Genomic DNA, 25,816 nt, shown 5'->3' on the forward strand with positions numbered 1-25,816 from the left:
TATCCATTTACCCATCCATTTATCCATACAAACTCCCATTTATTCACCCATCTGCTTATCTATTTACCCCATTTGCGTGCATCCATTCACACATCCCAAACATACTTACTGATACCTACTACAGGCCCAGCACTCTGCTGTGTACTGGTGAAAAAAATGATGTAGAAAACCAGGTCTCTGCTCTTAAGGAGCCCACAGTCTGTCAGGAAAGGCAGATGTATAAACCAATGGTCACAGAACAATTTATTTTCTTTGCTAAACGTGCACAGAGAAAGGACACTTAACCCAATCTGAGGAGGTTAGAAAAACCTGCTTTGAGGTCGTGCTCCTTGAATTGAGCTTAAAGTTTAATTAAAATTTCGCCAGATGGACAGGACTGGGTGATGTTCCAGGAGAGAGAATAGCTTGTGTGTACGATGGCTGTGTAGCTGTCGAGAGACCAAGGTGATTCCAGGGACCCAGGTAATTTGGAATATTGGGAATTGAGTGTGAATGAATGGTGTGTTATGAGAGAAGATTGGAATGAAGGTCTGGAGTGTTTTCCACAGCAGCAATTGATTCTCCAACTCTCTAGACATCAAGTGGGTGTCCAACAACTCGATTCAATTCTGCAACTCCCCAGTTAGCACACATGCCACAGCTTAAGGGCGCAGCACCACGACTGCCCCCCCACTTTAGGCATCAGCTGCAGAACTACCCTTTGATTATAAGGAGAAAGTTCCCTTGATCCCCTCCTTGGGTTCAACAGTGTGCTAGAATGGCTTGCAGAACTCAGGGAAACACTTTACTTATGTTTACCAGTTTCTTACAAAAAATACAACCCAGGAACAGCCAGAGGGGAGAGATGTACAGGGCAAAGTGTGAGGGTGTGGAGTGGTGTGTGAAGCCTCTGTGACCTCTCTGGGGCACCACCCTCCCTGCACCTCGATGTGTTTGCCCGCCAGGAAGCTCATCAAGTCTCATTGTTCAGGAGTTTTTATACAGCTTCATCTCCAGCCCCCATCGGCTCCATCCCCTTTCTGTAGGTCAGTGGGTAGGGCTGAAAGTTCCAACCCTGTAATCACTTGGTATTGCTGGTGACCCTTGCCATCCTGAGGCTGTGTGTGGGCCCCACCCTAAGCCACGCCATTAGCATAAACTCAGGTGTGATCAAAGGGCTTGGTATGATTAACAAAAGACACGCCTGTCACTTAGGAAATTTCAAGAGTCTTAGAAGCTCTATACAAAAACCAAATATTGTGACAAAAGATGCCCCTATCACTCTTCACACTTAGGAAATTATGTGGGTTTTAGTTGCTCTGTGTGAGGAACCTAGGACAAAGACAAAATATATTTCTAATTGTATTGCAGCAGGTCATAAAGGCCTTGAATGACAGACTAATGCCTTGAATAACAGGCTGAGGGCCTTGGGGGCCACGTAAGAGCTTTAAGGAGGGAGTGATATGGTCAGGTATGTGTTTTAAAAAGGTCTCTCTGGCTATCTTGTGGAAGATGGGGTTGGCTATCTTGTGGAAGATGGGGTTGGCTGTGTGTGTGCAGAGGGGATCAAGTGGTCCAGTCTCTGTAGAATGAGGACTTTGCCAATGATGTGCTCTTGATCTAGGCCCTGGGGTTGGCCTAACCCCCAGGTTTCGCCTGGGCCCAAACCCAGTTCTCATTCCACTTACCCTGCCAAGGCTGAAGTTAAGGCAGCCCGGCTGCGGGTTGTGGTACGAGGAAGATTTAGGGGTTCTCCATTTTCCAGGGTGTCATGCAGTACCCCTCACCAAAGTCTTCAGTCTTGCTGTGGTCCATCTCCAGCTTTAGGACTGCTGTGGACTTTTGTGAACTACTCACTGGTTTGTCAAACTGGGAAGGATCTCAGTTCCATGCCCCACTCTTCTGCGTCTACAGTTTGCATCCACAAAACCCATTAACTTCCCATCAGTCACCCCGTGATGTTTCCCCTGGCCCCGTGAAATCTCCATCCCACCAGGCTTGCTAGTGACACCTGACAGTGTTTATCCCAGGTGGAGCTGCTACAGGGAGTTAGACATGCCTCCAGCCCTCAAAAAGCTTGCAAAAGGGGTGAAAGATTGATCTGGGGCCCCATTGATCTGGACTGAGAAACCCCAGCATGTGGAATAGGAAACAGCTCAGGCTGCAGAGTTAGGTGGACTTGGGTTCGTGTGTTTGCTCTACCACTCACTGAATTGTGCCCTTAGGGAAGTCACTTCACTTCCTCTGAGCTTCAATTCCTTCATATGTAGAAAGGGAATAATAATATTTACCTACCTTAGTTTAGATTTTTTTGGGTAGCAACTAATGGGCGCCAACTTGAACCATTTTAAGCAAAAAGGAAAATTTACTAGAACCTAAGTCTGGGCTTTTTGAGGTCCTGGAGTGGGGAACAGAGAAGTAGATGGGAACCCAGGCAGGACTTTGCCTCTTGTCTCTGCATCTCTCTGTTCAGTCTCCTAATTTTGTCACCCTGCAGACCCTCTCTCTCCATTACTCCAAAAAAGTCCACCCTGCAGCTTAGGAGTGAGTTCACAGTAGCTCATTTTAACCAAAAGCAGACCTGACTGACTGTCTTTCAGACGTAAGTCCAGATTCCCAAGAGAAAATCGGCTGAGTTGCATTCGGCGTTCACGTTTGATCCAATCAACTGTGACGAGGTTGGGGGTGGAGGGCATATAGCACGATGTGGCATCTATTGGATGTATGCATAAGCAGGGGGTAGTTTTTGTTTATTGAGGTATAGTTGATTTACAGGTGTACAACATAGTGATTCAAATTTTTCATAGGTTATACTCCATTTACAGTTATAAAAATTGGCTGTATTACCTGTGCTGTACAATATATCCTTGTATCTTATTTATTTTATACATAGTAGTTTGTACCTATTAATCCCCTACCCCTGTCTTGCCCCTCCCCACTTCCCTCTCCCCACTAGTAACCACTAGTTTGTTCCCAATTCTCTGTGAGTCTGTGTTTTGCTATATTCTTTTATTTTTTTTTTTTAAATTTTAAGATTCCACAAATAAATGATAACACACAGTATTTTTCTTTCTCTGTCTGACTTATTTTACTAAACACAATATCCTCCAGGTCCATCCATGCTGTTGCAAATGGCAGAATTTCATTTCTTTTCCCCATGGTATACTTTTGCCTCCTTTGTCATAGATTAATTGACCATAAGTGCATGGGTTTATTTCTGGTCTCTCTATTCTGCTCCATTAATCTATGTGTCTGTTTCTTGTCTCCTACCATACTGTTTTGATTACTGTAGTATAGTCTGAAGCCAGGGAGTGTGATACTTCCAGCTCTCTTCTTCTTTCTCAAGATTGTTTTGGCTATTTGGGGTCTTCTGTGGTTCTATATATAAAATTTATTTATATATAAATTTTAGGATTATTCTACTTCTGTGAAAAAGGCCATTGGTATTTTGATAGAGATTGCATTGAATCTGTAAATTGCCTTGGGTAATATGGTCATTTTAACAATATTAATTCTTCCAATCCATGAATATGGTATATCTTTCCATCCGTTTGTGTAGTTTTCAGTTTCTTTCCTCAGTGTTTTATAGTTTCTGAGTACATGTGTTTTACCTTTTTAGTTATATTTATTCCTAGCTATTTTATTCTTTTTTATGTGCTCCTATGTTAGATGCATATATATTTACAATTGTTATATCTTCTTCTTGGAGTGATCCTTGGATCATTATGTAATGTCCTTCTTTGTCTCTTGTTACAGTCTTTGTTTTAAAGTATATTTTGTCTGATATAAATATTGCTACCCTGGCTTTCTTTTGATTTACACTTGCACGGAATACCTTTTTTCATTCTCTCACTTTGTCTGTGTGTATCTTTAGATCTGAAGTGAGTCTCTTATAAGCAGCATATATATGGCTCTTGTTTTTGTATCCGTCCACCCAACCTGTGTCTTTTGATTAGAGCATTTAGCCCATTTACATTTAAAGTAATTATTGATGAGTATGTTCTTATTGCCATTTTGTCCACTGTTTTGGGCTTGTTTTTATAGTTCTTTTTTGTTCCTTTTTTCTTCTTTTGTTCTCTTTCCTTGTGATTTGATGCCTACCTGTAGTGTTATGTTTGGATTCCTTTCTCTTTTTTGTGTATGTATCTATTATAGACTTTTGGTTTGTGGTTACTGTGAGGTCAGGCTGTCTATCTGTCTATCTATCTATGATTATTCTAAGTGGCTGATCTCTTAATTTCAAACACATTTTAACAACGCTGAAGTTTTACTGCCCTCCCCTCATGATCACTGTTTTTGACATGATATTTTCCATCCTTTTGTCTTGTGTGTCCTTCAGCTGATTATTGTGGATATAGGTGATTTTACTGCTTTTGTCTTTTAACCTTCCTACTAGCTTTGTGCATGTGGTTGATTTACTACCTTTACTGTGTATTTGCCTTTACCACTGAGCTTTTTCCTTTTATAATTTCCATGTTTCTGGCTGTGGCCTTTTCTTTTTTGCTTAGAGAAGTCCCTTTAACATTTCTTGTAAAGCTGGTTTGGTGGTGCTGAACTCTTTTAGCTTTTGCTTGTAGGTAAAACTTTTGATCTCTTCCTCATATCTGAATGAAAGCTGTGCTGGGTAGAGTATTCTTGGTTGTAGGTTTTTTTTCCCTTTTCATCACTTTAAATATATCATGCCACTCCCTTCTGGCCTTCAAAGTTTCTGCTGAAAAGTCAGCTGATAGCCTCATGGGAGGCCCCTTGTATGTAACTTGTTGCTTTTCCCTTGCTGCTTTTAATATTCTCTCTTTTTAAAATTTTTTTTGCCATTTTAATTACAATGTGTCTTGTTGTGGTCTTCTTTAGGTTGGCCCTGTTTGGGATGCTGTGCTTCCTGGACTTGGACGTCTGTTTCCTTTCCTACATTAGGGAAGTTTCCAGCTATCATGTCTTCAAATATGTTCCCTGCACCTTTCTCTCTCTCTTCTCTTTCGGGACTCCGTAATGAGAGTGTTAGCATGCTTTATGTTGTCCCAGAGGTCTCTTAAACTGTCCTCATTTATTTTTATTCTTTTTTCTGTTCAGCGTCAGCGATTTCCACCACTCTGTCTTCCAGCTAACTGATCTATTCTTCTGTGTCATTTAATCTACTGTTGATTCCTACTAGTGTATTTTTCATTTTAGCTGTTATATTCTTCATTTCTATTTGGTTCTTCTTTATATTTTCTAATTCTTCGCTATAAACTTCTAGCTTCTCACTCTGTTTATCCATTCTTCTCCTGAGCTCTTTGGCCATCTTTATGATCATGACTTTGAGCTCTTTATTGGGTAGGTTGCCTATTTCCACTCCACTTGGTTCTTCTTTTGAGGTTTAATTTTGTTCCTTCATTTGGAACATGATCCTCCGTCACCTCGTGTTGCCTCATTTGCTGTTTTTGTTTCTGTGTATCTCGTAGTTGGTCACATCTCCTGACCTTGGAGAAGTGGCCTTTTATACCACACATCCTGTGCATCCCAGCAGCACACTCCCCTCCGGTCACCAGAGCTCTATGCTCTAGGTGTGCGCCCTATTTGGATAGTGTGGGTCCTTCTGTTGTGGCAGGCTGACAACTGTGGGTGGTCTGGTAGGCACGGCTGGTTCCCAGTCTGGTTAATTGCCAGGGCCTGTCTTAAGCAGGGGGTAATTTTCAGAGAAAGTGGGGACCTGTGAGGTGGGCAACACCCCCAAAGTGGTCTCCTGTGTTATCTCAGGTTTGTTGAGAAGACTGAATAGGATAATGGATATAAACATTTGGCACAGTTTCTGGTATATACTTTGGGCTCTATAAATGGTATCTGCTATTATTCATTCATTGACTTATTTAATAAGCACTTTTTAAAAAAAATTTCAAGCATGGACATGTGTTACTTTTTTAAAAAAATTAATTAGTTAATTAATTTTTGGCTGCCTTGTGTCTTTGTTGCTACTCATGGGCTTTCTCTAGTTGCAGTGAGTGGGGGCCACTCTTCGTCACCGTGTGTGGGCTTCTCATTGCAGTGGCTTCTCTTATTGCAGAGCACGGGCTCTGGGTGCGTGGGCTTCAGTAGTTGTGGCTCACGGGCTCTAGAGCGCAGGCTCAGCAGTTGTGGCGCACAGACTTAGTCGCTCGGAGGCATGTGAGCCCTTCCAGACCAGGGCTCAAACCCGTGTCCCCTGCATTGACAGGCGGATTCCTAACCACTGCGCCACCAGGGAAGCCCCTTATAAGCACTTTTTAGTGTATGGTTTGTATTAGATCCTACACTAGGTGCTGAGGGCAAAGCTGTAAGTTGTTGCTGGGGTTTTTGTCAGGATTGAAAGAAATAGTACATACAAAGTGTTTAGTACAGTTCCTGACACAGAGTAAAGTTTCAGTAAATGTTGTCTGTAAATGTTGAATGTCTAATTGCAAAAGAGTGAAAAAAATTCTTTTTTTTCTCTATATGTTTTTTGGTCCCTTGGCCATAGGACTAAGACATGTTTCATAACAAAAATGGATTTTAGTGATCAAAATAATGTCAGCTGCCAGACTGACAGTTTTCAGATGCTGTGTTTAAGTCAAATTTAGGAAAAGTTTAGGAAAATAACATTGGCATCTTCCAAACTCAAGCACTTAAACAAATCATTAAGAGTTAACTCAGGGCTTCCCTGGTGGCGCAGTGGTTGAGAGTCCGCCTGCTGATGCAGGGGACACGGGTTTGTGCCCCGGTCCGGGAAGATCCCACATGTCGCGGAGTGGCTGGGCCCGTGAGCCATGGCCACTGAGCCTGCGCGTCCAGAGCCTGTGCTCCGCAACGGGAGAGGCCACAACAGTGAGAGGCCCGCGTACCGCAAAAAAAAAAAAAAAAAAAGAGTTAACTCAGTTAAAAATACCCATGTGCAACCTGTGATTGTCTTTCTCTTCCTGACCAAGGATGGATGGACCTGCCCATCTGCAGGAGACTAAATTGTGGTATAGCCACACGACAGAATTCAGCAATGAAGATGAACATACTACGGCCACAAGCAACTCACAAACACAGGGTTGAGCAAAGGAAGCCAGACACTGAATGATTCTATTTATGTAGCTTTCCGAAACAGGAAAAGCACATCTATGGTATTAGAAGTCTGGGCAGTGTTTGCCCTTGGCAAGGTGTTGGCTGGGAGGGGCCTTTAGGCATGTTGGTAATGTTGTTTCTTGATCTGAGTGCTGGGTACACAGGTGTATTTTGTAAAATCTTACTGAACAGCACACTTAACGTGCATTTTAATGTATATATGATCTAGTTTGATAAAGTTTTAAAAACAGAAGCAAGAGTGCCTCATCTTTATGCACCTGCCCAGCCGAGGCAGGTGAGGCAGGCTCCCCACTTGGTGACTGAGAAGGAATTAGATTTCTAGGCAGAGGGGGCAAAGGGAAAGGAACTCATATTTATTCAGTCCATGGGAGAACCTGGTTTCGAGGCTCAGTAACAAACATAGTTTCACTTCTTCTGAACAATAATTCTTTCCTTTTTACTTATTTAAACATATCTCTTGAATATTCTGTAGAGGGTGCTTCCCTCTACAGTGGCTGCTACTGAAAGTCAGTTTTGGACTCCACCTCTTACAAGTGCAGGAATTGTATCTTTCATTGTCATCCTGAGATTTTTCTTTTATTTCTTATCTTTATTTTTCCTTTGTCCCAATTCATTCACTTATTTTAAAAAAGTTGAGATGTGTGTATGTTTCCTTTGCCCCTAGTTACTCACTTATTAGAGAAAACATGATAGTATGTGTGTGTCTTTAAGCGGCTTTGATGCTTTTTGGAGGAACATGGTGTATGAATAAACAAAACAGTGCAGAAAACATTTATAGCAGCCTTACGTGTGTTGGGTATTTCCACCATTTATTTCAGGGGATGTTACAGGGGAAGGGTGTAGTTTGGAGGGGCTGGCCTGGTACACAGTAGGTGCCCAATGCACTTGTGGGGCATTGGCCAGTGAGGGATGGGGATGGAACACAGAGGACCGCATGAGGGCTCTGCTTTCTCCAAGTACCAGAAAGCAGAGAGAAATTCACTCTGGTCTGGGTCAGGAGCTTTGGGCTTGGAGCCAGAAAATCTGGGTTCAATTCTCCTCTTTTTCACCTGCTGTGAGTCCTGGGGTGAATCCCTTGTCCTTTAAGAACCTTGGTCCAGCAGAAGGGTCTCCATCAGGTACCACCTGGGGCCTGGGTCTTCTGTCCAGCATCTTCAGACTGTGGCCCCCTCCCCTGGAGCATCTGTTGAGTATGAAGGGGACTCTTTTTTTAAATTGAAGTATAGTTGATTTACCAAGTTGTGTTAATTACTGATATATATATATATTCAGTTATACATATGTATGATTCAGTTATACACATATATGTGATTCAGTTATACACATATATATATAGTGATTCAGTTATATATGTATGTAAAGTGGCTCAGTTATACATATATATCTTCTATTTTTAATATTCTTTTCCATTATGGTTTATTATAAGATATTGAAGATAGTTCTCGGTGCCTTGTTGTTTATCTATTCTATGTATAAAAGCTTATATCTGCTAACCTCAACCCTCCCCCAACTCCACTCCCCCTTGGCAACCACTAGTCTCTTCTCTGTGCCTGTAATTCTGTTTCTGTTTCATAGATAGGTTAATTTGTGTCATATTTTAGATTCCACATATAAGTGATATCATATGGTACTTGTCTTTCTCTTACTTCACTTAGTATGATAATCTCCAGTTGAATCCATATTGCTGCAAATGGCATTATTTCATTCCTTTTTATGGCTGAGTAGTATTCCATTGTATATATGTACCACATCTTCTTTATCCATTCATCTGTCGACAAACTTTTAGGTTGTTTCCATTTCTTTAAAAAATTTTTTTTTCTTTTTTGGCTGTGTTGGGTTTTCATTGCTGCATGCGGCCTTTCTCTAGTTGCATTGAGCAGGGGCTACTCTTCATGGTGGTGCGTGGGCTTCTCATTGCAGTGGCTTCTCTTGTTTCAGAGCACGGGCTCTAGGTGCACTGGCTTCAGTAGTTGTGGCACACGGGCTTATTTGGTCTGCGGCATGTGGGATCTTCCCGGACCAGGGATCGAACCTGTGTCCCCTGCATTGGCAGGCGGATTCTTAACCACTGCGCCACCAGGGAAGTCCCTCCATGTCTTGATTATTGTGAATAGTGCTGCTGTGAACACAGTGGTGCATGTATCTTTTTGAATTAGAGTTTTGTCCAGGTATATTGCCCAGGAGTGGGATTGCTGGATCATATGGTAATTCTTTTTTTCCCCCAAGATTTATTTATTTATTATTTATTTATTTAATTTATTTTTGGCTGCGTCAGGTCTTAGTTGCAGCACGCGGGATCTTTGTTGAGGCATGCGGGATCTTTCGTTGCAGCGTGAGGGCTCTTTGTTGTGGCACGTGGGCTTCTCTCTAGTTGTGGCACGTGGGCTCCAGGGCGTGTGGGCTCTGTAGTTTGCAGCACGTGAGCTCTCTCGTTGAGGCGCACGAGCTCAGTAGTTGTGGCGTGCGGGCTTAGTTGCCTGGCGGCATGTGGGATCTCAGTTCCCTGACCAGGGATCGAATCCGTGTCCCCTGCATTGTAAGGCAGATTCTTTACCACTGGACCACCAGGGAAGTCCCTGGTAATTCTTATTTTTAGTTTTTTAAGGAACCTCCGTACTGTTTTCCACAGTGGCTGCACCAACGTACATTCCCGTCAACAGTGTAGGAGGGTTCTGAAGGGGACTCTTAACCCTGCCTCTCCTTTCTGTCCTGGTCCTCTCCACCAGAGTTGCTGGGGACTCTTGGTAACTCGGGAACATCCTCATGCCACCTGCTCACATCCACAAATTTCGAAAGAACGGGAAATCCCAGAACCCGACAAGATGGCTGTGGGGAGTTTCACTGCCCCCTGCATCTGCTCCTCTTAAAGTAGGCTTAGCAGCTCAGGAACCTAGGAGAGCTGGAACCTGGACTGGCAGAGACAGATGGGCCCCTTTTTTGCCATCCCTTAGGAGGCAGTCTGTCTGCTGTTTGTTTTGAGCTGACCAGGGTGGACTTGAAATGCTGCTGGGAGAACTTGTCCCTGAGAAGTATGTTAATCATGTCACCCGAATGCAGTACAGAACAGTTTACACCCCCAGCCTGGAGTAGCTGAGCCTTTGCACTTGGGAAGAGGCAGCGCAGCGGTCCTGCAGAGTCTTGTGAATTTGACCCTGTGGGGAATAAGCTGTTTCTCAGCATCTCTGTTTGGACTGTCACCTTGTTCATTTTCACTGGCATACAACGTGCTACAAGCATCCCGCTCCCCCTACAGCACGGCACAGGCTGCCCTCAATGTAACCTTTTCTCAGCTCAGTCTGGAAGAAAGGACACCCTTCCACTGCAGCCTTGGCACTGCCTTAAATCAAGCCACACCCTTGCTTAAGCCCTTTAATAGTTACCCGTTGCTACACGGTCAGGTCCACACTGGAAAGGACAGTCAGGGTCCTTTCTGATCTGGTCCCTGCCCACCTCTCTAGGTTCTATTCCAGTCACTCTCCCCCTCACCCCTTGGGCTCCAGCCATCTCTAACATCCAAATGCCCCCTTCTTCAGCTGCTTCTCTGACCTTGTTTTCCCTTAGGTTGAATTAATATCTCCTTCATTTGGGGCCCCATGATACACTTCACATTTCAAAATGATAGAAATTGCATAAGATTTTTTTGTGTGTTTGTGCATACATGCCTCCCTATTTGTGAGCCTTTGGAGGGGAAGAACAGAATCTTATTCATCAGTGTGGCCCCAGCTCAGGGTCTGGCACAGGGCTCCATAAACATTTGTTGCACCAGTGGAGTTAGATCAGAAAGATACCAGCGACTGTGCTGGAACAGGGGGCTGCCTCTGGAGGGCCCCATCTGCCCTTGTGGTGTTCTAGTTCTTTCTCCCTCCCTGCCCGTTCTCAGTGTGTTACTTCTAGCTGTCCTCCTCCTTCCATTTGATACTTATAAGCTTCACAGAAGAACTGTAGGTTTCTTGAGAGAACAGTATCCATGGTTGCTAAATAAATAAGCTACATTCACTGACAATTCAGCAAAACCACGTTTGGTGAGAATGACCGACTGCATTCTTACCAGGACACTGCTGGCTGCATAGCAGTCCTTGAGAAGACAAAACATTGTTTTTATTTTAAAAGAATTTTAGAAGAATTGCAAAAATGGAGCTCACGTATATCCTTCACCCAGCTTCCCCTAATGATAGCGACTTATATAACCGTAGTACAATGATCAAAACCAGGAAATTAACAATTGGTACAATATTGTTATTGTATCCTATGTGAAGTTCACTAGTTTTTTCCTAATGTTCCTTTTCTGTTTCAAGACCTGCTTTAGGATCCCACCTTGCTTATGGTTGTGTCTCCTCAGATTCTTCCAGTCTGTAACAGTTCCTGATTCTTTCCTTGCTTTCGTGAACTTGACATCTCTGATGAGTATTGCTCAGTTACATAGAAGTTTTTTATTTGCTTCTGGTTCCTGGTTGGTTTCCAGGTGATTGAGGTTCCTGGAGGTGTTGTCTTTAGGGTTAGTTCTGGATAAGTGCTTCTTCTTCCTTTCCCTTCTCCTTCTGCTTGATTCCCTTGGGATTCTCTGGAGCAGGAGTCAGAGGAGGGCGGCATTCTGTGGAGGTGCTTAGCGTCACAGTCAGCGCTCCCGATCACATCTGCAGTCAGTTATACAATTAGCCGAGCACAGTGACCTTGCGATGGTCCAGATTCCTTCTTGCTTCTCCTCCTTTTCTGCATATCTTACTTTGCTCCTCCCCTCTCCCAGTTGCCCCTTGTTGGTAATCGATTAGAGGACGCTTCAGGACTGGCACCCCAGTGCACACACTTTCCTGGAGTTACACTCTCTGCGACATCTCTGCCAGGTCTGCTGGGGGAACTGGGTGGTGTATTTGGGAAGTGGGACCGTGTGCTGGGCCTTATGGCCCCCCTGCACTCACCAGTGATGGGGTTACGTGGCCCTTGAGGTTAGGGACAGGAGCAGAGGCCTGGGAGAGGAGTCAGCTGTGGTAGCAAAGTGTCAGTCAGCTCAGCCCCATTGCATTCAGTCACTCATCCTCTGATGGGAAGCCTGGGCTTTCTGAGGGATGGTGTAAGAACATGCTAGAACCCAGTCCCTTAATTCATTCATTCAGCTATTCATTCACCCATTTATTTGACCAGAGTAAGGCCTGGTTGGTTATTATTATTGTTTTTGTTGTTGCTGTCATTATTATTAAGTCCTAGGAATGAGACTTCCCTGGCGGTCCAGTGCTTAAGACTCTGCACTTCCACTACAGGGGGCGCGGGTTCGATCCCTGGTTGGAGAACTAAGATCCTGTATGCTGCATGGCGCGGCCAAAAAGAAAAAAAAAGTCCTAGGTACGAGGACATAGGGACGAATGTGACTCAAGCCCAGCCCTCAGAGTGCTCAGAGAGAGAGAGAGAGAGAGCGCGAGCGAGCGAGCTTGGAAGACCTCAGCACCATGTGACAAGGGCTCTGTTGAAGGGATGTGTTAAGTTTGTGGGAGCAAGGGAGAGGGAGTGACTTAATTGCGACAGGGATGTGCAGGGGATGGGGCAGCTGATGCTGAAGGATTTGGAACAGTTAGGCCAGCAAACTGGGAAGGGGCTGATGTTCCAGGTAGGGAACTGTTTGCCTGTGCAGAGGCCTGGAGTGCGGAAAGTCTGTGGCTAGCTGAAGGAATAGAAAACTCTCCACACCTTTACTCCTTCATTTATTCGTCCACTCATTTGTTCTGGGCCAGGCTCTGCTGGGAACAGGGTCACCAAGGTGAGGCAGACCTGGCCCTGCCTAAGGGTCTCATGGTGGGGGGGAGTCATACAATTATTATGAGAGCAGAAATATGCGTAGATGCCTTAGGGAGGATAGAGAGATGGGCAGGCAAGCTTTCTTTGAGGAGGATATCTCTGAGGTTTGATTTGAGGAGTAGCTGGGCAAGAAGCAGAGGTGGTCATTTTTTACAGAGAGAGAGTAGCATGTGCAAAGGTCCAGGGGTCATCTGTTTTTTCATTCATTTATTTGTTCATTCTACAGATATGTATTGAGTGCCAGCCCTGTGTCTGTACTATGCATAGAGGTTACAAAGTGAACAATTATGAAGCTTACATGGAGAGTTTTAGTCACCTTAGGCTAAATTATGCTTTGGTGACAACCTGAAAATCTCAGTGGCTTACAACAGGGAAAGCTTATTTTTCACTCAAGTTATGTGTTCATCGCTGGTGGCAGGGAGAAGAGAGGTAGTGGAACCATGAGCTGGCTCTTAAAGTTTCGGCTCCAAAGTGGCAAGTGTCTCTTGCCTTCGTATTTTATTTGAGAAAGTGCATCACCTGGCCAAGTTTGACATCAGTGGGTTAGGGAATGTGTAATCCTCCCACAGAGAAGGGCAGTGCATATTTTGACCAGTAAGACAACCTATCAAATGTCTGAGGAAAGGTAGCTTAATATGACTGGAGGCTGGAGACAGGAAGAGCAATTGGGAAATTTTGGAAATACCATAGTAGAGAGAATGAAGAGGGCCCCAACTAAGGTTGGAACAGTAAGAGGAGAGGAGGAGAGGGCTTCAAGAAATGGCAGGAGTAGAATGAAGGGAATTTGGCACATTGTTCAACAGATAACTTAGAGAGAAAGAAGGAACGAGTAAGTGTGTGTGCCTGGACCTTGCACACCAGTGAAGTAACCAATAAATCGATCACTTATAAAGTGAGACAGACCTTGATCAAATATCTCTCCATTAAAAAAATTGTTGATAATTAAAAAAATTTGGGGGGGGCTTCCCTGGTGGCGCAGTGGTTGGGAGTCTGCCTGCCGATGCAGGGGACACGGGTTCGTGTCCCGGTCTGGGAAGATCCCACGTGCCACGGAGCAGCTAGGCCTGTGAGCCATGGCCGCTGAGCCTGCGCGTCCGGAGCCTGTGCTCCGCAACAGGAGAGGCCACAACAGTGAGAGGCCCGTGTACCGCAAAAAAAAAAAATAAAAAAATAAAAAAAAATAAAATATTTGCATACAGTAACATTCACTTTTTTGGAGTATAGTTCTATGATTTTGACAAATGCACATTGTGTAGCCGCTACCACAATTAAGATACTGAAAAGTCCCTCTCATGCAGCTTCTCTTTGTTAATCAAACCATCCCTCCTCCCCAACTCCTGGAAACCCTGATCTATTTTCTGCTGCTGTAGTTTTGCCTTTTTCAGAATGTTGTATAAATGGAATCATACAGTATGTAGTCTTTTAAATCTATTCTCTTCCACTTAGTGTAATGCATTTGAGATTCACTCAAGTTGTTGCATGTATCAGTGTTTCTGTTACTCAATAGTATTTAATTGTATGGCTGTACCATGTGCATGGTTTAAAAAAAAAGCCCCTGGTCACATTTTGTTATTCTCTACACTCTGCAAAATGGTGGCTGCTTTATGTGATGCCCCAGGCAGGGTTTTTTCTGTTTCTTGCCGAGCACCCTATGCCTGTAGGTCTCCCTCTGCTCAGTCAGGAAAAGCCTTCTCTGGTTCCCTGGGCTCAAAGGTAGAATTTCATTTTCTTCCTTTGATGTAAAGACTCACTTCCTGCTCAGAGTCCCATATGAAAGCAAAACCCCTTTGCACAGCTTCCTGTGTAACATCATCAAACATCCCACCAGCAGCCGTTACTCAGGAGCATCAGAGGTTAACAGCACTTCCTACACCTTATGCTACAAAAGCACATTGCAAAGTTCTGTGAAGTCCCTGAGAGTTGGTGGACACTCAGCTTTCCGAGACATCCCCAGATGGTCTCTGGATGGACTATGGGAAATTGGTCTCCGCTTTTTCTCTTATATGTTTGAGTAATGTAGTATAAGAGTAATGTAGGATATTTCTCTTTTTAAAATTAATTAATTAATTTTGGCTGCATTAGGTCTTTGTTGCTGAGCACGGGCTTTTCTCTAGCCGTGGTGAGTGGGGGCTACTCTTCGTTGCGGTGCATGGGCCTCTCATTGCAGTGACTTCTCTTGTTGCAGAGCACAGGCTCTAGGCGTGTGGGCTTCAGTAGTTGTGGCACGTGGCCTCAGTAGTTGTGGCTCGTGGGCTCTAGAGCACAGGTTCAGTAGTTGTGATGTATGGGCGGGCTTAGTTGTTCCATGGCATGTGGGATCTTCCCTGTCCAGGGCTCGAACTCGTGTCTGCTGCATTGGCAGGTGGATTCTTAACTACTGCGCCACCAGGGAAGTCCCTAGGATATTTCTGTGCATTGCAGAATCCTGTGGGGTCACTTGGCTGGAAAACCAGGTTTTCCTCATCCCATGGACTATAATAGTTCTGATCCAGAAAGTTGCTGGAAATCTGGGGTTAAAAAACTCCAAAGGCTAAGAGATGAAGATCCCACAGGACCAAGTTCAAAGGAATGATTTAAAAAAAAAATCAACAACTTGTTTTGCTGGGTTCAAAAGCAATTAGTTAATTTAAAAAAAGTATCTGTTGCATTAATAGATAGTAAACCAAAAACCTTTTTTTTTAAAAAGCAAAAACTTTAAATGATATGTGGGGACAAATTTTGCTTATCAAATTTACTGTTTTTCAATGAGAAGGAAGTGTTTACAAGTTAACATTAAAATAACATTCTTTTCTGATTATAAACATAATGCATGCTGATTATTGAAAATTTGGGAAACACAGAATTAAAAAGGAAAATTATTCATAATTCCCAAGCCTGGAGATGGATATCTGCTAGAAAAAGTTGAGATCTAACTGTAAATAATGCATTGAGTTCAGCTTTTTTGTTTGACCTTGAGATCAACTCAAGGTCACCATGTCACAACTTAATGGCTGCCAGTGTTGTTTTATGGATCCTGCCGTATTTTACCTACGAGTCTTTTATTATTGGGCATTTCTGTTGTTTCCTATTTTTTGATTTGTATATACCTGAAATTAACACTGTGGCAGATACGTGCTGTACTTGTCTCTTAGGCTATGTCCTTAGAAGGGGAATTGCTGGGTGGTCTGGAGTTTTGGTTTTGAAGATCAGAGATTCAACCTATCATTTCGAGGACAGTAGAATTTATGGTAAGGATTCTTGACCTGGGCGATGCCTGGAACCAGGGTGCTCAAGGATGGCTGCTCTTTCTGGCCCAGAGCCGATGCTCCAGGATTGGCTTGGCGAAAGCAGGCTATAGCAGAGCAGGAGGGCTGAGTGTGGACACTGAGGCAGGGGACCCTGGTGCAGGAAAGGATAATGGGGTGCACATGCCCAGGGATCCCACAGCCAGGGCCAGCTGCTCCCTCTAGTTGAGATTCTGTTGTCATCAGTGCTGCTGGAGACCACAGGTACCTATGGGGAACTAGGTACCTGCCTTTCTTTTCCCCGTCAGAGACTGGCAGGAGGGGAGGTGCAGAGTGAGTTGTGGGGCCAGACCCCATGGTTGCCTCTCTGATCTGGGTTCTGCCAAGGTCCAGGCCCCTTGGAACCTGAGGTCTGTGTCAGGATACCGTGGTGTTCCATCCCCGGGACGCTATCGAGTCCTGAGCACGTGTTGAGGCCGCGCACCCCCTAGTGGTCATTTTCTCCATGACTAGCACAATGGGCGTGGAAGATGTTTCTTGGTCCAGCCTCCAAGCCCCCAGGTCTGAGGAGGTCTCCCGCAGATCCACATTTTCCTGGGAGCCAGGAGGCGGGTGCTACTCCCAACTCTCTCTTTAACTCGCTGTGTGGCTCTGGCCACTTTTTATTGCACAGAGCCTCAAGGTCAGCCAGAGAAGAGAGCTTAGGGCCTTCCCAGAAAGGCAGAGTTCCAGAAAGATCCCTTTCTGGGTCTCACTTTAGTCATCTGTGAAATGAGGAAGGTCATGCTGGCTTCATAGGTTTGAACTGGGGAAGGGCTCAGAGCCTTTGCGGCTCCTGCCCACTTTGGCCAGGTGGGGGGCCCATGGACCGAGCAGGTATGTGCAGTGTGGTAAGCAGATTCCAGGGAGCACTGGGTTTGTGCCCTTTCCTGGTGTCCACTAAAGGTTCCAAACTGAGAGGTGAGCCCTTAGCTGTCATGAGGATCACTCTTCCCACCTCAGGGTAAAAAGGAGTCAGAGAAGATGTGGCCAGGGTGGCGAAGTGCTCAGAGCTGGGCCCCTCTGGGAGGGTTGGAGGGAGAGGGACTGCCTGATTTGGGACTGCCTGGGAGGCTTCTTGGAGGAGGAAGTAGTGAAGAGATCCCATGGGCTCCAGGGATTGGAAAACTGTGAGTTCAGAGGGCAGGCACTTCAGACAAGTAGGAAAATAGAACACAAAAACCATCCTGAGGGGGTGACATCAGCAGAAATGGCAGAATAAGGAAATCCTCTCTTCCATAAAATCAATGAGAACACTGGAAAAAAATTATCAAAATCAACTTTTTCAGAACTCCGGAAATTAAGCAAAGGCTTGAAACAATCCAAGGAGTATTCATTAAAAACAATCAGCTAAATCTTGGTAAGAATAGTGAACTTTGTAGTGTTTTAACTTTCCATAGTCCCATTCCCCTCTCTCCAGTCCTGTAGTAGCCTTGAAACCCAGTAGCTCCACAATTAACAGTGAAAATCAGCAGCCTGGAAGCCATTGGAAGGGGCAGAACAGAATTGCAACTCCTCCAAAGCTCAATTTCCCAGGTAACTGTCCTCATTTGACCCATCTGGTGGTTCCCTAGATGACCTCCCTTGAAAGGTTGTGTTTAGTTGACCTGGCTTGAAGCTTGCTTAATGCAAGCAAGCCTTTTTTCCTGGGGGCATTTGTTGAAAATAATCAATGGCAATCATTTAACATCACAGTTGCCTGAGGCAATAATAACAACTAGGGCAAACAAGGAGCTAACCAAAAGTCTTAAAGGAAGAGTTAGGGCATGAGCTGTCCACAGAGGGCTTTGAAAAACTTTGGCATATTCCTGGGAATCTAAAAGGCCACTCACATGTGCAGGGATGTGCACATTCTCAGAGAAGACCTGGGAAGGCCCTAAGCTCTCACCTCTGACTGACCTGGAGGCTCTGTGCAACAAAAAGTTAAGGCTAAGGCAGATTTGTAGACTGCCTGCCTGAGTATCAGAGGAATTCCCCCAAATACAGAACTCCTTGGCAAATGCTGAGAGACTTATTCATTCCAGGCATTTAAGGGACTCTGTCCAATTGCTAACTGAGCACTACCAAACAGAGACTTCAGTGACCGCACACAACAAAGAGTACAAACTTTACAGCATTAGTTTAGGAAAGTCACTAAACAAACTGCAGAAGCAACAAAACCCAGCCACAACAGACTCTGGGGGTCAGGGATCTGGTTTCTGCAGTTGCCATATTGTATTATTTAAATATCCAATTTTCTATAGAAATTACGAGACATGCCAAGAAATAAGCAAGAATGGCCCATTCACAAGAAAACAAGCATTCAATAGAAATTATCCCTAAAGAAACCCAAAGGTTGGACTTACTAGACAAATACTTTAAGCCAGTTATTCAAAATCTTTTCAAAGAACTAAAGGAAACCATGTCTAAAGAATGAAAGAGAAGTATGAGAGTGGTGTGTCAACAAATAGAGAATATCAATAAAGAGGTATAAAAAAGAACCAAATAGAAATTCTGGAGTTGAAAGTACAATAAGTGAAAGGAAAATACACTAGAAGACCTCAACAGCAAATGTGAGTTAGCTGAAGAAAGGGTCAGCAAACTTGAAGATAGGTTAATTGAGATAATCTAGTCTGAGGAGCAGAAAAAAGAAAATTAATAGAGCCTTAGATACCCATTGGACATTAGCAAGCATCCTAATACATGCATAATGAGAGTCCCAGAGGAAAGGAGAGAGAGAAAGAGACAGAATATTTGAAGAAATAATGGTCCCAAACTTCCCAAATTTGATAAAAATATTAATCTACACATCTAAAAAGTTCAATGAACTCCTAAGATCAACTCTAGACACATCATAATGAGACTGTTGAAAATCACAGACAGAGGGAATATTGAAAGCAGCAAGAGAGAAACAGCTTATCACATAAAACGTTTCCTCAATAAGATTAACACTGAGTTTCTCATCAGAAGCCAGGGAGGCCAGAAGGCAGTGGGATGACATGCAAAGGGCTGAAAGAAAAAGCCTATCAACCAGTAATTCCATACCTAGCAAAACTATCCTGCAAAAAATAAAGGTGAAATCAAGACTTCCCAGATAAAATAGATTCCTCACTAGCAGACCTTCCCTACAAAATATACTAAAGGGATCATTCAGGCTGAAATGAAAGAAAATAGACAGTAACTTGAATCCACATGAAGAAATAAAGATCAGCGATAAAGGTAACTGTATAAGTAAATATAAAAGACAGTATAGGGCTCCCCTGGTGGTGCAGTGGTTAAGAATCTGCCTGCCAATGCAGGGGACATGGGTTTGTTTGAGCCCTGGTCCAGGAAGATCCCACATGCCGTGGAGCAACTAAGCCCGTGCACCACAACTACTGAGCCCGTGCTCTAGAGCCCGCGAGCCACAACTACTGAAGCTCGCGCGCCTAGAGCCCATGCTCCGCAACAAGAGAAGCCACCGCAGTGAGAAGCCCGCGCACTGCAATGAAGAAGAGCCCCTACTTGCCGCAACTAGAGAAAGCACACACGCAGCAACGAAGACCCAATGCAGCCAAAAATAAATAAAATAAATACATTTATAGAAAAAAAGGCAGTATATATATAGTTTGTAACTCTTTTTTCCCTCCTATATGATTTAAAAGACAACTGCATAAAGCAATAATTATAAATCTATGTTGATGGGCATACGATGTATAAAAATGTAGTATGTACAACAGCGATAGCACAAAGGAGCGGGGAGGGAGTGGATCTATTAGGGGCAAAGTTTTGTACACTACTTAAATTAAGTTGGTACAAATTCTAACTGGATTGTTATAAGTTAAGATTTTAAGTATAATCCTTAGGAGAACCACTAAGAAAAAAACATAAAATATAGTCAAAGAAACGTCAAGAGAATTAAAATGGTACACTATAAAATATCTATTTAACATAAACACGGCAATAATGGGGTAATAGAGGAACAAAAAAGACATAAGCCAAAGAATACAAATAGGAAAATGACAGGCATAAACCCTACCTTGTTGGTAATTACATTAAATGTAAAAGGATTAAACATTGCAATCAAAGAGAGATTGGTAGAATGGATAAACTGCCCTGATCCAACTATATTTTGTTCACAGAAGACACACTTTCTATTAAAAGACACAAATAGGTTGAAAAGAAAAGGATAGAAAAAGATATACCATGTAAACAGTAACCAAAAGAGAGCTGGAGTGACTATACTAATATCAGACAAAATAGACTTTAAGATAAAAATTGTGACTAGATGTAAAAAGGTACATGTGATAATGCTCAGAGGGTCAATCCATCAGGAAGATACAACAATTATAAGATTATATGCCCGTAACAACAGAGACTCAAACTATATGAAGCAAAATCTGATGAGAGTTGAAGGGAGGAATATACAATTCAACAGTAATAGCTGGAGATTTTAGCATTAGACGTTCAATAATTGATAGACTAACTAGACAGAAAATCAGTGTGGAAATAAAAGTCTTGAACAACACTAACATACCACTATAGAACACTCCATCACAACAGTAGGATACATATTCCTCTCTAGTGCACATGGAACATTCTTCAGGATAAAACATATGTTAGGGTATAAAGCTAGTATCAGTAAAGTTACAAGGATTTAAATCATAAAACTTATGTTCTCTGACCACAGTGGAATGAAATTAGAAATCAATAATGGAAGGAAATTGGGAAAGTTCACAGATGTTTGGAAATTAAACAATACATTTCAAAAACAAATAACCAATGGATCAAAAAAGAAATCCCAATGAAATTAGAGCAAAATTGGAATTAAGACAAATTGCCCCCTGAGAGCTCCAGGAAAGTGCATCCAGAGCACAGTTTGCAAAAGCTCATGCCTGGGAGACACACAGCCCAGGAAATCCTGCAGGACATGAAGGCACGGGGGCCTTGCTGCAGTGAGCTTCATCTCCCACCTACCCAAGTCAAGTCCCAAGTCTGGCAAAGAGGCTTCCTGTTCTCATTTTCGATTGTGAGGTTTTCCAGGCAGGACCCCAATGTTGGGGTCCACACACCCCACTAAATGCCAGCCGCTCCATCACTGTTGTCAACCAGCTAATTAGATTTCCTCCCTCACTGCTGATGTATATCACTCGTCTGGTTCATTTCTCAGTTGGAAAAGGTGTGGCAGCTCCAGCTTCCAGAGGCCCTGCCTGCTGTGTAGAGCCGGGGTGGGATTGGGGGCCATGTACAGAGGCTGAGGGAAGGCATGGGGCTCTGAGAGGAGACCGGGATGGACTAGGTGTCCCTCTGCTGCAATCACTTTCCTGCAGTGTGTTTCTGACTGCAAATGTCGCCTTGCACCCTGGGTTCCTCTGACGGTGGTGGTGGTGGTGTATGTGCTTGTGTTTCACATGAGCTCGCTCAGCTCTAGAAAGAGAAGTATTTCAAGATTTTTCTTTATTTAGTTATAAAAAAATACAGTATGTCCCATGCACCAGTGTAGCCAATATATATATAGTCATTATCACTAGAGCAATTACTACAATGATAGGAAATAGAAGGTTACAGGAATTTGTTTATCCAACTAAAAAACCTGAATTAAAATTGTTAACCTAAATAGCAACCTGCTTATTATGCAAAAACCCTTATTCTATATGTTTGTGAGAGCTAGAAATGTATAAGTATTATTAGTAAAAAAAAAATATGAAAAACTCGTTATTGGTTAAAATAAAAAGTCAGTGTTATCTACAGTCCCCTGAATTGAGGGGCCTTGCCCAGAGCAGGAACCTTGGTCCATGACAAATGGTGAGTCAGAGAGTTTGCCTCCTTCCCCGCACCCCCGTTGAGTGATGCCACTTCCCTAAGGTGTGTTTGCAGTGGAAAGTTCCGTACGTGGCTGAAAGTGGAAGAGGAACAGGTGACCACTGGGCCTGAGCAGGGGCCTTGCCTTCTGTAGGGATGGGGCCCTGCTGGGGTTCCCTGAGATGTGGCAACAACGAGGTGTAAAGGCAAATGGCACAGCTGTGTTGCGCAGTCATGTTTGGGTTTGGACTTTGGCCAGAGTTGATGTGGGTCACACCTTAAGTGCCTCTAAGTCGAGAGATCAAGAGTAGATGGAGAGAAAGAAAAAAGAAAGAGCATGAATGAGTGACCGGGCGAGGCAGGGAGAGGTCTTCTGCTCCGGGAACATCTGCCCTGCTTCCCAGGCAAAACTGGAGGGGTGTCGTGAGTGTCCAATTGGGGTCACAGCGACTCCTGGCCCTCTCTGGAGAGAGTGGGTGTGGAGGTGGCCCTCACCCTATGATCTGTGGTCTCGTTTGGTCTGCACTGTCCCTCCAGGATGAATTCACAGTTGCTTTAAAGTTCAACGAGCCATTTCCCTGACCTTGGATGAATTTTCAGTACCCAGTACAGCATAGTTACAGGCATGGCAGGCCAGCGAGGTCACCTCAAGACCCAAGGTCAGGAGATGTCAAGAGGCCCTTCCTTCCTTTTGACAGGCCTGGAGAGAGGCTGCAGAATGCTGGGGGTCTTGGGAGGGTGTGAGGAAGCTAAAGCAGGGCAGGCCTGGGGGGCGGGCCCAGTCTCCTGGGGGACCGGGCTACAGAGAGTCTCGCCCCACAGTCATGCCATCCAGCCCCTTGCCTCCAGGTGACAGGCACCAGGACCCCCCCCCAGCTGCCCCCCCTAGGGGTTCAGGGACCTCAGGGGAAGACCTCCCCCTGGCAGTTGAGCATAATCTGCTTTGAGAAGACTGAGAAAGTCTTTGAGTTGAACCCGTAGTCGCAGGTGACAGGGTTATGTGGATGTCTCAGCCCAGACAGAACACCAGCCTGGTGTTTTCCAGCGTTTTGGGAGTACCCATCACTGAAATACGTTCCTGGACATTTCAGGGACTTGGATTTTGCCATCCAAGGTGGTGAGGTCTCTGGGACCCATGAGGAAGGGCTGTTAGGCTGGGACATGAGTGCTGTGATTGGAGGGCTCAGTGCCCGTGTCCGACTAGCCTGAGCTACCCAGGCCCAGAGGCCCACGGTCCCCTAATACACCAGCTCCTCCCGGGGGTCCGAGCCATACAGCTCGGCCAGCATCTTGAACCTGGGCCCCCAGTCATTGAGAAAGTCATAATCGATGTCCGAGTCAGATGAATCGGTGCCGAGGGAGCTGAGGGACTCGGCGATGGACTCGGCGCCCTCGTAGCCGTAGATGTGCAGCGTGTCGTAGGGGGGGCCGCCGCCGTCGTGGTCCGCCTCGTCCTTCTTCACCTCGATCATTGCGGCCATCTCCCCGGGCCCGTGCGCCCCGGGCGCGTGCCGCGGCGGCTTCTGCACCTGTGCGTAGAGGGACGGCCGCGTGTCCAGCGCCGGCCGCGGGGGCTTGGTCCCCCCGTGGCGCACCGAGTTGAGCACCGACACGTCGTAGCTGGTGGTGTCCATCTCGCCGCCGCCCTCCTCGTCGTAGGTGACCAGCTGCTCGTGGATCTCCGGCACGCTCTTGCCGTGGGCGCGGGCCTGCTTCCGGAGCCGCCGCCGCAGGATGATGAGGAGGGTGATCACTGCGAACAAGCGAGCCAGAGCTGGTCAGCCATGGCCCAGCGGACTGGGGGACTCCACTCCACCCCCCACCCCCCCACCCCCCCACCCCCACACACACCCCCGCCTTGAGGTTTACCTGCACCTTCCCCTCCTCCCTGGGAATCCCTGGGCCAGCCCAGCTCCCAGTGACAGCTGGGCCAACGCAGAAGTTTTGGTTTGGTCCAGATACCTGGTGGGTCCACCCTCACTCCCACTCCAGAGTCATCTCCACCCCACCCCCACCCAGGATCCATCCTTGCTGGTGTCCTGGCCACAGTAGGGTGGGGGGGAGAGCAACAGAGCGGGCCTCCCTCAAGTTCATTCTCTCCTGCCACTCTCCTCCCCATCTACCCGCATCCTCAATTCCTCCCTCCTCTTAACCACTGTGGCAAATCCTTCTGTGTCTTGTCGAAAGGCCAGGAGGCCAGAGGTTGGGGCAGAGATGGGGAAAGGGATGGAGTTGGAATTTGGAGTGCAAAGATTCTAAGCCATGATGATGATGATGATGACGATGATGATGATGGTGATGATGATGGTGATGATGATGATGATGACAATGATGATGATGATGACAATGATGATGATGATGATGGTGAAGATGATGATGGTGATGATGGTGATGATGGTGATGGTGATGATGGTGATGATGATGACGATGATGATGACGGTGAAGATGATGATGGTGATGATGATGGTGATGATGATGGTGATGATGGTGCTGCTGCTGCTGATGATGGTGGTGATGATGATGATGATGATGATGATGGTGATGGTGATGATGATGGTGATGGTGATGATGGTGATGATGATGATGGTGATGATGATGATGGTGATGATGATGGTGATGATGGTGATGGTGATGATGGTGATGATGATGACGATGATGATGACAGTGAAGATGATGATGACGGTGATGATGGTGATGATGATGATGGTGATGATGATGGTGATGATGATGGTGATGATGGTGATGATGATGACGATGATGACGATGACGACGATGACGATGGTGAAGATGATGATGGTGATGATGATGATGGTGATGATGATGATGGTGATGATGGTGATGATGATGGTGATGATGGTGATGGTGATGATGGTGATGATGGTGATGATGGTGATGATGATGGTGATGATGATGGTGATGATGGTGATGATGATGATGGTGATGGTGATGATGATGACGATGATGACGATGATGATGATGATGATGGTGAAGATGATGGTGATGATGGTGATGATGATGATGATGATGATGATGATGATGATGATGGGTCATGGTGGTGCTGGTAGACATGGCACCCGTTGCAGTAGCAGCAGCTACTCTTGAGCACCTACTGTGTACATGCTGGCATGGTATTGGCACATTTTCATGTTCTTTTACTCAAAGTAGGTATTAATATCCCATTTTACATGAGCAAACCGAGTTCAGAGCAGCTGAGTGACATGCCCAGAGTCCCATGATCAGGCAGCGGTCTGGTGTTGGCCCTGCCCAAAGCTCTGAGGTGTGTGACTGCATGACGGTTGCCAACCCCTAGGAGGGGTGGACCACGTGGGGCAGAGAGCTCCTAGAAGTAGGCTCAGAGCATCCCTAGACTGTCGTTCTAGCCTCGAGTGACTTAACGAACTGTTCCGTACATAAGAAAAGCCAGGATGCCCTCTCTGAGCCTCTGTTTCCTTGCCTATAAAATGGAAGTGATGACTCCTCTGCTCTGTTTATATTTGATAAGGTGCCTATGAGGTTAAGTGCAATTCTGTGTGTGGTGGTGATGCCAGTATATCATTATTACTAATTTTTATTGAGAGGAAAATCTGGGTCTGGACTCTTTGCCACGGAAGCCCCAGAAGTGGGGGCACTGCCAGGGGGCCTCTCAGGGAAGCCACTGGCAGGAAAGGCCTGGAGCAGATGATGTGGGTCCCTCACTGCGTCCCCCGGTCAGTCCTGTCATTGTAGTGCACAGGGTGACCTCTAACCACCCAAGGGCTTCCTCTGGAGGGCCAGCCCCTGCCCCAGGTGAAACGCAGAACTTACACCTCTGGGAAGAGCCCCACCATCAGCTGGTGGGCATCGTTGGAAAAACATGGGCTGTGAGTGCCGCCACCCAGTCTCCAGTGAGAAGAAGCTCCAGTGTCCCATGGTGGCAGCTTGTGTGACAACTTGCCCTTGATTGGCTGCCTACCTTTCCAGTCTCA

General features: G+C 45.2%; 1 protein-coding gene across 1 annotated transcript in view; it reads right to left on the reverse strand.

Moving 5' to 3' along the window:
- Positions 1–17,449: 17,449 nt before the first annotated feature.
- Positions 17,450–25,816, reverse strand: part of CDH5 (cadherin 5) — a 40,813-nt gene continuing 32,446 nt past the window's right edge. The window contains exon 12 of the mRNA XM_012537131.3: positions 17,450–23,604. Coding sequence (XP_012392585.1) covers positions 23,090–23,604 — 515 coding nt within the window. The 3' untranslated portion in view covers positions 17,450–23,089. The remainder of the gene's footprint in view (positions 23,605–25,816) is intronic.

This window comes from Orcinus orca, chromosome 20 (assembly GCF_937001465.1).
Source record: "Orcinus orca chromosome 20, mOrcOrc1.1, whole genome shotgun sequence".
NCBI lineage: Eukaryota > Metazoa > Chordata > Mammalia > Artiodactyla > Delphinidae > Orcinus > Orcinus orca.